General features: G+C 39.3%; 1 protein-coding gene across 1 annotated transcript in view; it reads left to right on the top strand.

Annotated features, from left to right (window-relative positions):
* Positions 1-5,647: 5,647 nt before the first annotated feature.
* SERPINI2 (serpin family I member 2) overlaps positions 5,648-17,323 on the top strand; it is a 42,566-nt gene continuing 30,890 nt past the window's right edge. Inside the window, exons 1-2 of the mRNA XM_089675674.1 lie at positions 5,648-5,948; positions 15,797-16,027. Of these exons, the coding sequence (XP_089531800.1) occupies positions 5,687-5,948; positions 15,797-16,027 (493 nt within the window). The 5' untranslated portion in view covers positions 5,648-5,686. The remainder of the gene's footprint in view (positions 5,949-15,796; positions 16,028-17,323) is intronic.

The following is a 17,323-nucleotide window of genomic DNA, read 5'->3' as shown; positions in this document are numbered from 1 at the left end:
GGTTATGGCCTTGTCATTGTTGGGGAACCTGCATGACTGGGAGATATGCTGGCTGCAGCTTGTGCTTCTGGTAGAGCCTCCTTGGTACCAATGACAAAGAATGGAGGCCAACTTAAAAGTGATCCATGTGTACTACAGGTTCGTGGTGGTTAAGCCCAGGACTATTTGTCCTCAGAAAGTAACGATTACATTAATTTCCAGCAAATATAAGTAAGTAGATGTTAGAGTCCAGTAATGAGCACTATTATTAGGGAAAACAGGTTATCTGCTTTCCATTCGAAACTCAACATCGTCTCTTAATTGTGGTCTATGGGATGAGTGTTAGCTCCAATAAAGTTAAAACTATCCTCTATAAACTTTCTTTTTATTACAGCAACTGAAATTTGTTCAGGTTTAACAGTGCTTATTATATAATACAAGTACAAAATTTACACTTGCTTTCTAAAGTAAAATTTTAGCTTGGTTTTAAATGTTTCAAGATAGCTATGTCAACAAACATACTCTGACATTTTAAAAATTAATCACTGGCCTGACAGATTAAACGGCTGCACTTGTTCCCTCTACATTCAGAGACATTTACTTTTCTTGTCAAGGGAAATGCTGAGCTGTTGAACAAGTGAGTATCCTATAATCCAAAAATATGTAGCCAAACGGATACAGAAAAGATTTCTAAAGTCTCATACTGCGCCTTATATTAAGTAAGATAAATGAGCTTATTCTGTATGGAAAATGCAACATACAAAGTGAAATAACCCACAGCAGCCAACCTGCATTTGCCTTTGACTGATCTGACGTCATCTAATGGACGTTTGGTTAGTCTCTGTGGGTGTACAGTAATATTGCTCTTGATGCTGCACTATACTACTGAATAAGCTTAAATTAGTTTAATATAATGTAGTGCCTTTTGACCAGTACAGACATAGGAGTACATACGTTTAGGCTAAGGTATGATTGTAAAATAAGGTTTTCCATATTTGCTTTTCACCAAAATCTTTGCATTGCTGTATATGTTTGTTAATATTCTTCAAATGGTAATAAGCATGTGTTATATATGTTCCATTTACTATATATACAGTTGTGTTCAAAATAATAGCAGTCAGACATCACTAACCTGATCAATCACTGTTTTTGGTAGAAATGATATTTCTACATGGCAAATAATTTACTAGCAGGTGTAGTAGAGTAATAGAAATCCAACAGACCCAACAATCATGACATGCATGCTGCTGATTCTGTGTCATTGAATCACTAATTGAAAGGGGCATGTTCAAAATAATAGCAGTGTGGAGTTCTATTAGTGAGGTCATTCATTCTTTGAAAAACAGGTGGCAATTATTGCCCTTATTTAAGGAAGAAAGGCAGCAAATGTTGGACATGCTGGTTACAGTGCATTTCTCTCTGAAATTCTGAGGAAAATGGGTAGTTCCAGACATTGTTCAGAAGAACAGCGTACCTTGATTAAAAAGTTGATTGGAGAGGGGAAAACATTTAAAGAAGTGCGGAAAATGATAGGCTGCTCAGCTAAAATGATCGCAAATGCTTTAAAATGGCAACCAAAACCTGAAAGACGTGGAAGAAAGCGAAAAACTACCATTCAAATGAATAGAAGAATAGCCAAAATGGCAAGGACTCAGCCAACAATCAGCTCCAGGAAGATCAAAGAAGGTCTAAAGTTACCCGTGAGTACTGTTACAATTAGAAGACGCCTATGTGAAGCCAAGCTATCTGCAAGAAGCCCCCGCAAAGTCCCACTGTTGAAAAAAAGACATGCTGAAGAGGTTACAATTTGCCAAAGAGCACATTGACTGGCCTAAAGAGAAATGGCGCAACATTTTGTGGACTGATGAACGTAAGATTGTTCTTTTTGGGTCTAGTGGCCGGAGACAGCTTGTCAGACGACCCCCAAACACTGAATTCAAGCCACAGAATCATGGTTGCGCAAGCATCATGATATGGGGATGTTTCTCATACTACGGTGTTGGGCCTATTTATCGCATACCAGGGATCATGGATCAGTTTGAATACATCAGAATACTTGAAGAGGTCATGCTGCCTTATGCTGAAGAGGAAATGCCCTTGAAATGGGTGTTCCAACAAAACAACGACCCCAAACACACCAGTAAACATGCAACATCTTGGTTCCAGACCAACAAGATTGACGTTATGGAGTGGCCAGCCCAATCCCCGGATCTTAATCCAATAGAAAACTTGTGGGGTGACATCAAAAATGCAGTTTCTGAGGCAAAACCAAGAAATAGAGAAGAACTGTGGAATGTAGTCCAATCATCCTGGGGTGGAATACCTGTTCACAGGTGCCAGAAGTTGGTTGACTCCATGCAGCCCAGATATACAGCAGTTCTCAGAAACAGTGGTCATACAACTAAATATTAAGTGATTCAAAGGAAAGCAAAATCTTCAAATATTTTTCAGTTTATGTAGTGAATGTTTGATTTTGTAAAGAAGAATACAAACACTGCTATTTTTTTGAACAGTCTAATATTCACTTTTCTTTTTAGAGGAACAACACAAATTTGATATATTTTTCTTCATGTTTTGATTTGGAATAGAATGTGTAGTGTTCCCAATGCATTTGTGTGTATGGAAATAAAAGCTGTTAGAAGGATTTTGAGCTTTATTCACTTTTTTCAACACACTGCTATTATTTTGAACACAACTGTATATATATATATATATATATATATTACCTCTACATTAGAATATTTAAAATTTCTTGATATTGAAGGGTAAGTAGTAAGTATACATTTTTGGCACTGTGCTCAGTTGTGACCATACTGACAGCAGTTGTAGCCATGTACCTATTTATTACATTGTGAATGAAGACAGCATGTCACGCATTGCCAAACATAAATCATACCAAAATAGTTCCAGATTGGCTAGGATGTAGTCTATGGGACAACATGAAAGAGCACATATCATGAATATGGATGCATCTGTATCAGTGTTCATGGTACGGTCACTACAGTGCACACACAATTTGCAGTGATTGCACTTATGAATGAATTGCACTCATAAAGTAATTGGATTTGTTACCTATGCAAACACAAATAATGAAGACAATTGGTTGACTCATTAATGTTAATAAATATTATTAAACCCAAAACCAGAAATGTAATTAATTGCAGCTTTTCAGTCATTAGATATGGTGGATGCATTCATTTTCTTTTTTATTAGGCTTTTTTCCCTCTGTTTTCACTTGGTCATCTGGTCAGTAACACACCTCCTGTATTAGAATGCCCACACTCTGGATGAAGGAGCACAAGAAGCACTTTTGGACAGCAGTATGTTCACTCTGGTGGGGAGGGGACTGTTAGATGCACTAGCAGATTTAGATACACTAACAAACTGAAGCCAAACTCTAGGTCACACTTTATCACCCCTTCTTGACCTAGGGCAAAACAAACCTTAATGTCCAGACCCAATCTTGCAACTTTGGCATGTGTTATTAAAACTGTACATATGATTGAAACTACTTTGTGTTCAGGATAAATTGGGCTTTCATTTGGTGGTGAATGGTAACAATATCTGCTTTTTCTTATTAACAAAGGAAAACTGGCCCAAAATAGTAGTAGTAGTCAACCAAAATAAATACCCCTGCTCCTGACAATTGCAGCGATACCACATGTGTATGTTATTTGTTGTCTGTACCCATAGTAAGGCCCAAAAATAATTGTGTGCATTTTGCTTTTTTTATCCAACCTAAAACACTAACACTAATTTAAAATATGCATTTTTTTTTAAAATCCTACCCAAATAATGCTGACCCTGACCTTTGACTTGACCCTAACACTAACCCTGACTCTGACCCGGATCAAACCTCAATTTAGATATCTTTTTCTTAATTTTTAAAACAATGTAAATTATTTTTATACACACTTTTTCTTGCTTACATCTTTCTCTCCTGCAAGGAGAGAAATATACAATGTATCTTTCTCTCCATTCAGAAGAGAAAGAAATCACAGGGGCAGGCTGCACATTAACTGACAACTGTGATAGCCAATCAGAGGCTATTACAGTGATCAGGTGACCAGGAACAGGGAGTCCAGGGTCACAATCATTAGTACAAAATCTGGGAATCTCAGTGAGAGCCCATTCTCTGTGCTGGGAACACACTGTGTTCCCAGCACAAACACAGGAACACAAACATATGTGGCACCCAGGTTTACAGCCAAACTCCTGGATGGCGCATTTATGTTTTACCGTGCCGATATGGGGATAAGCAGTTACAACAACAATTTATTTCCCTTTTGGGATAAAGATATTACATAAATAAATATAGCTGATTAGTGTAAGCACCCCTGTCAGTGGTAAATGGTTTGTCTCAACAATGTAAATGCTACATCTTTGCAAGAGTGTGTTCTTTTGAAAAACAACAGACTTACTGGCTAGATTGCCAGATAAAAATAAGCGAAAGAAAGCAACCATCGCACCTAAGAATTGGTAAGCTGCAGCATAATAAAAGTTTTCCTTTTGGGTTTAATACTGCTTTAATGGTAGAAGACACAGTATTTCCACTTTGAGTCAAATCTAGCTTAATTTAAAGTGGATTTTTGCTCTCTTGATGTGATTTTTGATTCCTTTGCTCCTCCCCTTCTCTTCAATACATACATCAGATAGTTGTATATTTTTGGCTTTGCGTACTTTTTTAATTTTTTATGTCTGCAACTTTTAATAAAATGTTAATAATTCAAAAACAGGATGGCAATGTTTTATCCCTGTCCACCAGTTGCCCTGTATTGTTACCCTTACATACAGGTTTCAAGGAGAAACTACAGGTGGCTGTGTATTTTGAACACAATTTAGGAAGGTATGGTTCACTGTCGTCTTCATCAGGAAACACTGCTAGCATGTATTCATGTAGACAAGAGGTGGCTGTAGGAGACTAGCAGCACTAAGATGCAACACTAGATGAAAATTTGTAAAAACAATCATTTTATTTACTAAACATTTCAGTTGAGTATGATCCACAGTGCTTTACCAAACTTAAAGCGTTACTAAACCCGGGCCCTGCATTCATGATATCTGGTCTCCCACAGTATACAGAACATGGAAATGCATTTATTTCAGTAAATATAAACTGCTAAATACCTTTTTTCATCAGCAGTACATAGCAATCTTGTGAATTCCATCAGTGTCTGGCTGAGCACCGGTTAAAGATTGTAGGAGGAATTTTCATTCTGCTCTGACTGTCCTTTGAGGCTGCATAACCCCGGACCCTCTGTCTGGACAGTGCTGATTGGCCCTGTGTTGATCACATGCACTCTCCCAAGAAAAAACAATCTATAGCAATACACACCAAACTTAGAATGTGCAGAGTGACTCCTAGAGCTCTGTACTATCAACAGATGGACTGGGGACAGTAGAAGAAGGGCAGGATTAGAGAAGACAGGAACAAACAGCCTTTTTACACAATGCAGAGGATTAACCCCTTAGGCTCCACAGTGAGTATAACAAGCATGCTTTACTACATATATAGACTGATTTTACTGTTGTGGGTTTAGTAACACTTTAATATCATTCAGTTTGGGTTTTACATCTACTTTAAACTCAGTAAGTGTTTAGAGGAAGTAAAACTGGCGAAGATCCTGAAGCTACCTTTGCTGTTTTTTTTCTTAACTGTGCACTTTCATTTTCAGATCCCAGAAGAGTACTTGGAAATTGTATTACAATGAAGAGACCCCTTATACTCCTGTTTGCTGTGACTCTGGCTGGAGTTAGTGTATCCAGTGCGGCTCCAAGGCTCTGGGGAGACACTATTACTGAATTTGCTGTGGATCTGCACCAGGCAATACGTTCAGTTAACACCGAAGAGAACATTATTTTTTCCCCACTTGGTGCTACTTTGATTCTAGGAATGATAAAACTGGGAGCGAGAGGAGCAACATCTCAACAAATAAAGGAAGTTCTAAAACTGCAGGGAAATCAAGAAAGTGAGTCTACATTTTATTAATCCCACATCCATACTTTCTGCATGCTGTTTGCTGGATACAAGAAGGCTAATCAATGCTTCTTTATACTGGCAGCAAATAGGGTCAGCCCTCTCTAAAGCCAGGATTATTCACGTATTGGTGGGCTATTTGTGAGCACAGAGCTCGGGAGAGATGAGAAAGATGGGCTTGTAACTGCAACCTATTTGTTTTGCAATCATCTTTGGACAGGATATCAATCATAGGTGAATAGATTCAAAAATTGGATTTAGTAATGGTCTTTGTGGGACTGACAGTACTATCTATTCACAGCCTTGTCTGTCTATGATTACTGACTGGCTTTCCTGCATTGAAACAAATGTATTTTTTTCCAAATTCAAAACACATTGCTACAGGACATAGTACAACCCAACCTAATCATACCTGATTGAAATGAATGAGGAATGGAAAAAAAAACAGGAGGGCAAAGAACTAGTCTCCTTGTAGCTGACCTTACCTGTTACTGACTTACCATGCCATGTTCTGCTCTGTGTCTCTGTGTGGTGGCCACCATCTTGATGATGGAGGCAGGGCTTTGCTTCCTCATACCAGCTCCTCCAGAAGGACAACAGTGAACAGCACAGTAGTGACATCTCCAAATCTCACTCCAAATCTCCTGACACTAGCAGTCAGAGGCAGAAGTGCCCTAGATCTCACACTGCAGATACACAGCTATGAGGCTGTAAGCACAGATGTGCCTAGTCACCCTGACATATCAGGAAGTGCTCTGTTATTTTTCACAACAAATTCCAGGCAAAAGGTACATTTCAGGGTATGGCTTAAGCACAGTAAAGAATGCAGTCACACCTGAGCAGAGTATGTTCCTGGTAATTATTAATTTTTTTTTTTGGGGGGGGGGTTGAAGCGTTTTACATTTTGTGCACATGGGTTTTTTTTTCTTTTTTTTTTTTATGTGGAGTTCCCCCTTATAATCCGTACCATATCCAAAGAGTCTTGCTTCCTGAAAACCAATAGCTCTGAATCGGATTTGTCACATTTAGCAACAGTAGCAATACTGTCGATAAATGTTTCAATTCTAGCTTTGTACATCTGATAAATGTTGAGTGGCTAGATCTCAGGACAATTACATTTTTTTGTAAACTTACTTTAAAGAGGACCTTCAGTCCCCCCCCCCCAAAAAAAAAAAAAAGAATTCAAAGTCAGCAGCTACAAACACTGTAGTTGCTGACTTTTAATATAAGGACACTTACCTGTCCAGGGGTCCTCACCCAAGCCTGTAACTAAGGTAAACCATTTGTGATGCCTTGCGGCTTCACAGCTGACTTCTCACTGTACAAGCATGAGCCACGCTGTGCTTCATAAATGATCCTGCAGTATTCTGGGACCTATGATGTGTCCCAAAAGGCTGCTGGCGAAGGCTAGGGGGTAATTGTTACCTGGGCGGAAGTGGGAGCGGGCACCTGCCAAAATCAGGTAACCCCTCAAAAACAATTCAAAGTCAGCAGCTACAAATACTGTAGTTGCTGACTTTTAATATTAGGACACTCACCTGTCCAGGGGTCCTCACCCAAGCCTATAACCACTTGCCCTCCTGAGGATTTACCCCCCTTCCTGAGCAGGCCATTTTTTACATTATGGCACTGTGTTACTTTAACTGACAATTGCGCAGTCATGCAACACTACACCCAAATTAAATTTGCGTCTTTTTTCCCCACAAATTGAGCTTTCTTTCAGTGGTATTTGATCGCCTGTGCAGTTTTTGTTTTTTTGCACTATAAAAAAAAATACCGACAGTTTTGAGAAAAAAAAACATTTTTGACTTTTTGCTATTAAACATGTCCAGTAAAAAAATTGAAAAAATCAAATTTTGTCATAAATTTATGCCAAAATGTAATTCTGCTACATGTCTTTACTAAAAAAAATCCCAATACGTGTAAATTAATTGGTTTACGTGTTATAGCGTTTACAAATGGCGATATACATACTGGGATTTTTTTTTATTTTTACTAGTAATGGTGGCACTTATAGTGGGACTGCCTTGCAGGTTCACAGCTGGCTTCCCACTGTGCATACACGAGCCACCCTGTGCTCCAGGGGGCATGAATTGTGATCTGGGCGGAAGTGGGAGTGGGCACCTGTCAAAATCAGGTACCCGCCCCCCAAAAAAAAAAATTCAAAGTCAGCAGCTACAAATACTGTAGTTGCTGACTTTTAATATAAGGACACTTACCTGTCCAGGGGTCCTCATCCAAGCCTGTACCTAAGGTAAAACTGTCTGTGATGACTTCAGAGCCGACTTCCCACTGTGCATGTAGGAGTCACACTGTGCTTCGTGAATGGTCATGCAGTCTTCTGGGACCTATGATGTTTCCCAGAAGGCTGCAGGCGAGGGGGGGGGGGGAATTGAGATCTGGGATGAAGTGGCAGCGGATGCCTTTCAAAACCATGTACCCCCCCGCCCCCCAAAAAAATGAAATGCCAAATGTTAAAGAGGAATGGTGGAGGAGGCAAACAAGTGAAACCTCCCCTTTTGGGTGAAGGTACACTTTACAGTGGTTGTAAACTTCAAACATTAAATGTGAACAAAGCAAATCTAAAGGAAATTTGTACAGGAAAAATGTACAGTAGAATGTATGGCCAGCTTAAGCGTCATTTCTGTCTGCTATCAGCATGAATCACTGTTGACTAGTTTTCCTGACACCATGAGAAAAAAAGTGATGGGGAGGGATCTTTGGCACACAGCTTGCAATTGACACTGTTAGCTCTGTTCCTGTGTGTTGTATGCAGGGGTGTGTCCCTTCTCTCCAATCAGCTCTCCTGGCTGAGCTCTGAACTGTGTAATTTCAGCTGTCCGCCTCTGTTTTCTGAAAGCACAGACAAGCTTTATAAATTCTAGACTTTAAATTGATGTAGAGAAGAGAAGACTGCAGATAGACAGGTACAACCTTTGTAGGAGGATTGGGTGGTAGGAGGCCACTCATTTCACTGTGTATATGTAAGGGTTTACAACCACTTTAATTAATATCACATTCAACCTTCCATCTAGTTGGAGTTCCACTTAAATCAATATAATCTCCAAGAGGGAATGTAACTCTTCCTCCTGGGGAGAACACGGCATAGCTTTGTTATCCCCAAGTCAAGGAAACGATTATCTCTTTCCTTCTTCCCAGCACATTGACAGCTGTCACTACACCAGCCCACTTTCTTCATCTACTCCCTCTGACTCCACCCCCATTATTTATGCCCTTACTAAACTACTCCCTCAATTGACAAGCTAACAACCAATCCCAAGCTGCGTGGCTCCCATTTCTTAAAGGGCAGTTACAGAGATGAAATTAAACTCACCCAAGCTCAACGGCTGTGTTGTTAATGAGAGCTGGAGGCCAGCACTCAGGCTAAAGCGTTCATTTGTCTCAATGTAGTCCTTAAAGATGTTAGCAGGCAACTCGGATGCTTCTCCATAAAATATCTTTATTGGTTACAAAATATCGGTACAGGATCTACAGGTGCCAACGCGTTTCGGCAAAATATTTCCTCATAGCTTATCATATGCTATGAGGAAGGCTTTCACTAAAACTCTTTGGCATCTGTAGATCCTGTACCGATATTTTGTAACCAATAAATATATTATATTGAGAAGCATCCGAGTTTCCAGCAAACATCCTTAAGGACTACGCAGTTACAAAGATACTGATATCTCTTTCAAGCTTAAAGCCTAATGCAGATTACTGTATTGAAAACGACAGGTAAAATCATGTTTTATGTAAAATCATGCTCATGTTTAACTAATGATGATGCTTTTCACTGCTGTGTATAGAGAGGGTGTGTAGACCACGTCTATGGAGGGGTTTCTGCACTGCTTGGCAGCACTATGAATAGGGTCATAAGAAGGCCTTGGCAGTAGATAAAAGGCATCCATAGTTGTGTGAACACATCATACAATTTTTTTCTACACTTTTTGAGTGATGAGTCATTCATTAGCTTTGAAATATTTTGTTGCTGAGATGAGTCACCAGTTAGCTTTTAAAGATGTGGAACCTCTTCAAATCCTCCTGTGCATTGATTTATAATATTTTAATCACAAGGACATATTATAGTATATTTAAAATGTCTTCACCGTTTTGTTTTCTTCTTCTTTTTATATGTTGCATCTGCCTTCTTACATGCAGCTCCTTTGTGCAACACATTCCCACTTCTGTCTATAAAGCTTCATCCCCGGACATATTAAAAGAAGACATAGGATTTTCTTGTTTATTCAAGCCTGTGGGATTCATTAAGCATACCTTTACAATAACATCTCACATTTACTATGTTTTGCAAAATAATTAGGAGAGAAAGCTCTGCACAAATACTGTTAATAATATGATCACTGGTGAACCTGAAAAGACCACGTAGAGATGTTGGTCTCTCAGTCTTTTAGATGGCATACATATATTCATACTCTCTTGACAGCCTTACAACCTTTGTCTAGGAAATGTATGAGACAGAATAGCAAATTCTTCTACAGATGTGATGGATTGCTCAAATAGGTCAATCTATTCATTGATAGGTCACACTGTTTAATTTTGTCATTAAATCACAAAATCAATACAATTTTGAATGATTTGAGGGGCCTATCATGAGCCATGAATTGACTGGCCATGCTTGGTGCTCCTGTGCCTATCGGGGTCTATCAATAAAGGTTGCCATATATTTGTTTTAAAAAAAGCAAAAAAAAAAAAAAGTTGATTACCTTAGGCCTCCGTGTATAATGATGTCCATCACAGAATTAATTCAACACAATCCACCCCATTAGATACAGAACACTTGGCTCTTGGGCTTCTCATTACTTTTCTGATTTAATTTTACCCATCACAGTTTGATAACAAGTAATGTTCCTTAGCAAGGAACATACATTCCACGTTAATAACTGTGCTACCAAAATTAGTGTGTGTTGCCTCCAGCATTTCTCCTGTTTCTTCTTGCCGGAGGCTGCCATTTTCTTGAAGCCCAGAGCAGTCACTTCCTTATTCAGAACTCTCCCCCTTTCCTTGATCTGAAAAGCTACATGTCACTTTCTGTGATTAAAATATGTGCATTTCCAGCCTTGATTGTATGTGTTGGATCAGCTAGAGAAGGAGCCTGAAGAAGTTTTTTACAGCCGTGAATTTTCAGGCTGTGCAGGAGAAAGGAGAGATAATCAGGGAGATAAGATATGTCTTTTTTATCTCTCTGACAGCAGATTTTGTCCTGTAACCTCTCCTGCTTTCATTTTCTCCCTCCCTAATCTGTGTTCCCTTGGCACTGTGGTCTATGTCATTGCTGTTGCCTCCTTTCAGCTCTGCAGTAAATCTTGTGGCCATCAGCTGATTGGCCTATAGTGAATCACTGATTATCGGCACAGTGCAGAGAGTACAGGACAACTGAGCACGTGCAGAGCACAGGGTTAGACATAGCCCTACTGGATTTTAAACATTATAGGCATTTATTTTTAATGTTTTATATAGCTATACTTGCAAAAGGGGCCAGCCTGAAGTGATATAGCAGGACTTTTTCTGACTAAAGTTCCACTTTAAATAAACTCTTCAGCAGCAGGTAATTTTGAAACTTAGTGGGTTTGATATTTTCCATAGCGGATGCAGATGCAGAAATTAAAGCTATGGAGTAAAGGAGCAGCAGAGCACTGATGAGCTCGTCTCTGTATCACTCTGCTCTCTCCTCCCATCAGCATGTTCCTTGTTAGCACATTAATGTTGCAGCACAACTGATTATCTGCTTGTGTTGCTTCTCCCTCTTGCAGTCTGAGATCTGCAACACAGAGGATCGCAAGAGGCTATAACAGGTCATATAAAGGCACTTACACTTCTTGCATTTAAAATACATTGAGTTAAAAAATATGTAAACCAAAAATTTCTTATTCCTGATATGTGCCTGCTATACCATATACTTGTTTAAAAAAGTATTATTTTCTCTTTGCGTTGCTTCCTTAGTGTGAAATCCCTGGTGTTCCTGCCAGTCCCTCTGCTGTCCTATTAAAAACTGACCACATTAAGCAGAACACACCGTGGTCAGTTTTCTAGCTGTGCTGGTAACTCAGCATGCTCTCCTCCAATGATCAGACTTGTGCTGACACTCCTCCCTTTTCACAGCCGTTCACTGTAAAGACCAGTGTTCTGCAGTGTTTCTCCTCCCCAAGCTCTCTGTGCAGCTGAAAACAGAGGGAATGTGATTACTTAGAAAAAAGCCTTGTTTACACCAATGTGGTGGTGGTGGGGGGGTGGAGTACATATGCCCTGTGAAAAGTTATCTCTGCTGTCATGCTAGTGCAGGTTTAAAAACAAGCGGTGAAAAGGCTACACAATGCTTCTCCCTGCCTGTCAAATGCCCTCTGAAAAGCGAGATCAATGCTGGTGTAAACTAGCTGTTATTCCCAGGTCACACAGGCTTCTGATTGTATAAGTGCCATATAATGTGAACTTTTACAGAGCATTTGCAGAGCTTTCGTCCTGTTTAAATACACACAAACCCACAATACACGTGGTTGTTGTTGTGTGGCCCCATTCATTTACACTGGTTACACAGTTATTCTGGTTGAAAAAAGACACAAGTTCAATCAACAGAGAAAACAAAACAAAAACAACACACACAAATAGAAAACCTCCATATACACTATCCAATTCCTACATTTGTTCCAGAGGAAGGGACAAAACCCCAATAAAGCTTGATCCAATTTGATCCAGCAAAGGAAAAAAAACTCCTTCCTGATCTCCCGAGAGGCAATCATATATTCCCTGGATCAACTTTACCTATAAATATTAGTATCCAGTTATATTATGTGCATTCAGGAAAGAATCTACTGAGTTGGCCAGAACCAGCTCTTGAGGGAGTTTGGTCTTGGGTTGTGTGTGGTGAGGGGATCATTTTTTCATATGTATAACCCCCTATGGCTGCCTTTTCAGCTTTGGGGGAGGACATGGCTCAACCACTTGTTTTTACCACCCCCCCCCCCCCCACTGTAAGTGTGAACTAAGCCTTACATAGGTTGAAGCTTGAGTGAACTAGGCCATACATCTGCATACGACAGCAACAACTGAATGTAGATGTGTTCTGGCAGGCCTACTTATGCCTTGTTTATACATTTTCTACCCCTCTGAAAATCATTCCGCAGTATATAAGAGGCACCACAGATTGCTTTTCAGAGGCATTCAGCAGGCAGCTCAGAGGTGATCTGTTTACACACTTCAATGCCTGTGTTAACCATTGAAAGCCCACCGCACTGCTTTACATGTGGTTGCAGTTGAAAGGGTCACGTTTGGCTGCAACACTGCCTGCTGAATGTGAACTGTTGCATACATTTTCTGCACCGCAGTATGATTGCTGCACTGTGTCCTAACGCGGCCACTGGCCCTGGTAACTTTCAGCTCTGCAGTCAGAGGCCTTCAGTCACACATGTAAACAAAGCCTTATATCAGATGATTACCCATACAACGTGTAAATGCATGCACAAAATAAGCTTGAACAAGACACAGCATCATTTATATGAACAAAAAAGTGTTACCCACTTGCCAACCAGTCACGTACCTGGTACGTCGTTGGACTTTAAGTGATTGTACCAGGATAATGCCCACAGCTGCAGGCATTCTGATGCTGTTTTTTAGAGCCAACAGTAGTCTCTCTTGTAATAGCAATCAGAGCGGCTAACTAGCCACTCAATTGCTATTACAAGCAGCGGGAGGGGATGTCCCGTCCCTCCCACAACTTTCTGCAGCTTTAACAGGATCTCCTGTTCCACTGTGAGTCCCAATCGACCAGCTGGCACGACCGCCAGCTGATCACAGAGCTGAACAAAGACAGAATCGGCTTTGCTTGACTGTTACATAGTAACTCAGAAGCGATGACCTGACACCACTTCCAGTTTACTCGGAACTAAACTGCACCATTTTTAAGCACAATTTTGCAACGTTGACATGTTAGCAAAACTGCACATATCATCACAACTACTTTGTACATCCAGGTGGATTATACCTTGTTTTTTTTCAGGACAAATTGGGCTTTCATTTGGTGGTAAATGGTAATGGACATCTTCTGAGTTCTTTTTATTATCAAGGAAAAACTGACCCAAAATAGAATAAAAAATTATTTTTTTAAATTTAGTTATATATTTCTTGCTACTGCCATAACCAACGACCAAAGAACAACCCAAAATAATTTCTCCTGCTCCTGACGTTCGCAGCAATACCACATATGTGTATGTTAGTTGTTTGTACCTGTAGTGCGGCCCAGAAACTATAGTGCGCATTTTACTTTTTTTTTTTTTAATCCTGCCACTGACACTGATAATGATTTGCAAATGAAAAAAAAAATCCTGACAGAAAAAAATACTCACCTTGACCTTTAACCCTGACCTTGGCCAAAACACTAACCCTGGCAAACCTTGATCTAGGTATTTTTATTTATTTATTTTTATTTAATTTTTTTTATTATTATTTTTTTACAAACATGTTTTTTTATCTCTGAAAGGACAGAGAGAGATATAATGTATCTCTCTCTTCCATTCACAGAGAAAAAACAAGGGGGACGGGCTTCACAGTGATGATCACTGTGATATCCAATCAGAAATTTTCACAGCGATCTTGTGACCTGGAATCGAGAGTTTTGTTAGAACAGAACCCGGGGCTCTCACTGACACCCCAGTTTTTGTGTTGGGAGCACGCCGTGCGGCATGCTCCCAGCACAGAGACAGGTATGCAAATTAGCGGCTCCACGGAAAAAAGCCCATTCCAGTGAGGCAGCTAATTTTTGTATGCTCGGCACCAAGGGGTTAAAAAAGAAAAGCATTTAATCACACTTATCTTGGTTTTGGGGGCACACACGCAATAGCGACTGCCCACACATGTAAGGTATCACTGTGAACGTCAGATCACAGGCAGTAATTCTAGCATCAGACCTCCTCTGTAATTCTAAAGTGGTAACCTGTAAAGGCTTTTAAATGTCGCCTATGGATAGTAAAATTTACGTCGTTTGTTGCTGTTGCGTGGACATTCAAAATTTTAAAGCATGACATGTTTGAAATCTATTTACATCATCTTTTTTATCATATATTTTACAAAAAATTGGGTTATCCCACCAATTTAATTTTCTAGTGCCTCTGCTTTAAAAAAATATATAATGTTTGGGGCTTCTAAATCATTTTCTAGCAAAAAATATTGATTGTTGCATATAAGCGAAAAGTATCAGAAAAAGCCTGGTCTTCAAGTGGTTAATTTTTTTTTTTCCCTAAAAAACAGGTAAGCTGCACATTTATTGCTTAGTATGATGTATTTCTTTGATTTCATTGCATAAGATAAAGTAGAATCCAAAGGGTAGCTGCTCACCTAACATAGTACGGACAAGGATCAAACATGTAGCTTTCCAACTACTATGTATTGCCAGCTCTCTATTCCATCTGTACGGCTAGATTTCCTATTAGAAGGGCACCGATATGGACAGTTTTTCTCACGGATTAATAAATCAGCTCTTTCATCCCTTTACAGTTCAACAGAAATGCTTTTCACCGTTCTCAATTGTGCTGTTACTCCCTTAGGAGACAGAGAGAGCTAATTGTATCTCTGCTACAGTAACAAACATTATTTTGTACCACCATATTTCTTACACAGCCAATTACCTTTAACACAAAACAATCCTCAGCTGCATTGTCACATTCTGAAAGTGGAGCAGCATTTATCGAGAGTCAGCTATACTGTGTGGTGCCAACGTAAGGGGAAGAGAACTCATCCACAATGATATGCCTTCATTCGGAAACTTTTCCAGTACAATGTATACCATTATTTAGATCATTAAAATTTGACTAATACACAAATCTCTGTCTTTAGGTGAGGAGTTTTCGGAGCTCCAAAAGCTGGTTTCTGTCATTTCAGAAGAAAATAAAGAATTTGCATTTAATCTCGCAAATGCCCTCTACCTTCAAGAAGGCTTCCACGTGAAGGAGCAGTATCTCCATAGCAACAGGGATTTTTTCAAGAGTGAAATAAAGCTGGTGAATTTCCAAGATTTGAAAGCATCTGCCAAAATAATAAGTGCATGGGTAGAAAGACAAACAAATGGTAATCTATACATTCTGTGAAGATAAATAAATAGTAGTTTTTGTTCTAGGTAGGCATTTTACTTTATAGGGAATAAAATAGACTTGCAAAGCTGCCTGAGCTTGAAGCAAAGCAGATTTTAGCATAGTAATACATAGTTGTTTGAGCTTTATACTATGCCTCTAGCATAATGCAAATCAAAGGAAAAAAAACAGATACAAACCATTCAAATACTTTTTAAGTGTCCCTACCAGATTAGTTGTTACTGTAGTAGACCTAACATAGGGAATCTATTGGTTCAAGTGAAAACTGCATTTGTGATGTTTTTGTATTATAACCTAAAGCAACATTCCCTGATATCAAGAATAGAAAGAGAAAGCACTGGATAGTGCAGATTAAGGGGTAAGTTGACCTGTTCTAGAAAATAGTCTATGCAGTCAAGGGACCCCAGTAGATACAGTATATTTACCATTTCAATACCAGACACTTTCACCCCCTTCCCTCCCAGGCCAATTTTCAGCTTTCAGAGCTGTCACACTTTGAATGAAAATTACTCGGTCATGCAACACTGTACTTAAAATAAATCTTTAGGGCTTTTTTTTTTAACACAAATAGAGCTTTCTTTTGGAGGTATTTATTCACCACTGTTTTTTTATCGTTGGCTAAATAAACTAAAAAAGACCACAACTTTTCAAAAAAGTTGTGAGAAAGTTATAGAGTCCACAAACTATGGTATATATTTGAAAATTGATCAGTCGTGATGTACTGACAGCCAATCTAATTTCTTGAGGCCCAAGAATGCCTGGAAGATACAAATGATACATATACCCCATTACCGCTTTTTGGAAAGTGGACAGTCCAAGGTATTTAGTAAGAGGCATGGTTAGTTGTAATTGTTTGTCACAGTTCTGTGGAAAACAAGGAAATTTTAAAAATGTGGGTTTTTTCTATATATATATATATATATATATTTACAATTCTTTTACATACTGTGACCAGACCAGTACAGTATTACTATAGTGACGCTATACTACTCTGGGGAGGTGATTAGGATTTGTGGTTGGCCACAGCTATCACAAAGTACAGATGCACTGTGATTGACCCTGTCTGCAACATGTAATCACTGTGACCAATCACAGAAATAAACACAATAGTACACACTGAATGGCTAATAATGGAAAGCATTCATTGTGTACAATCCCTTAGTGATCTGCTATGACTGGTCACAGCAATCACGTGGTACCAATAGTGGCCCAGTACACTGATTTGTCATCCACTGTGTTTGGTGGACACAGCAGGTAACAGATTGAGCTGCAG

Source organism: Staurois parvus, unplaced genomic scaffold (assembly GCF_062004578.1).
Source record: "Staurois parvus isolate SC_StPar_1 unplaced genomic scaffold, SC_StPar_1.0 ptg000155l, whole genome shotgun sequence".
Classification (NCBI taxonomy): domain Eukaryota; kingdom Metazoa; phylum Chordata; class Amphibia; order Anura; family Ranidae; genus Staurois; species Staurois parvus.
Note: the sequence above shows the minus strand (reverse complement) of the source record. Positions and strands in the feature narration are given on the sequence as shown.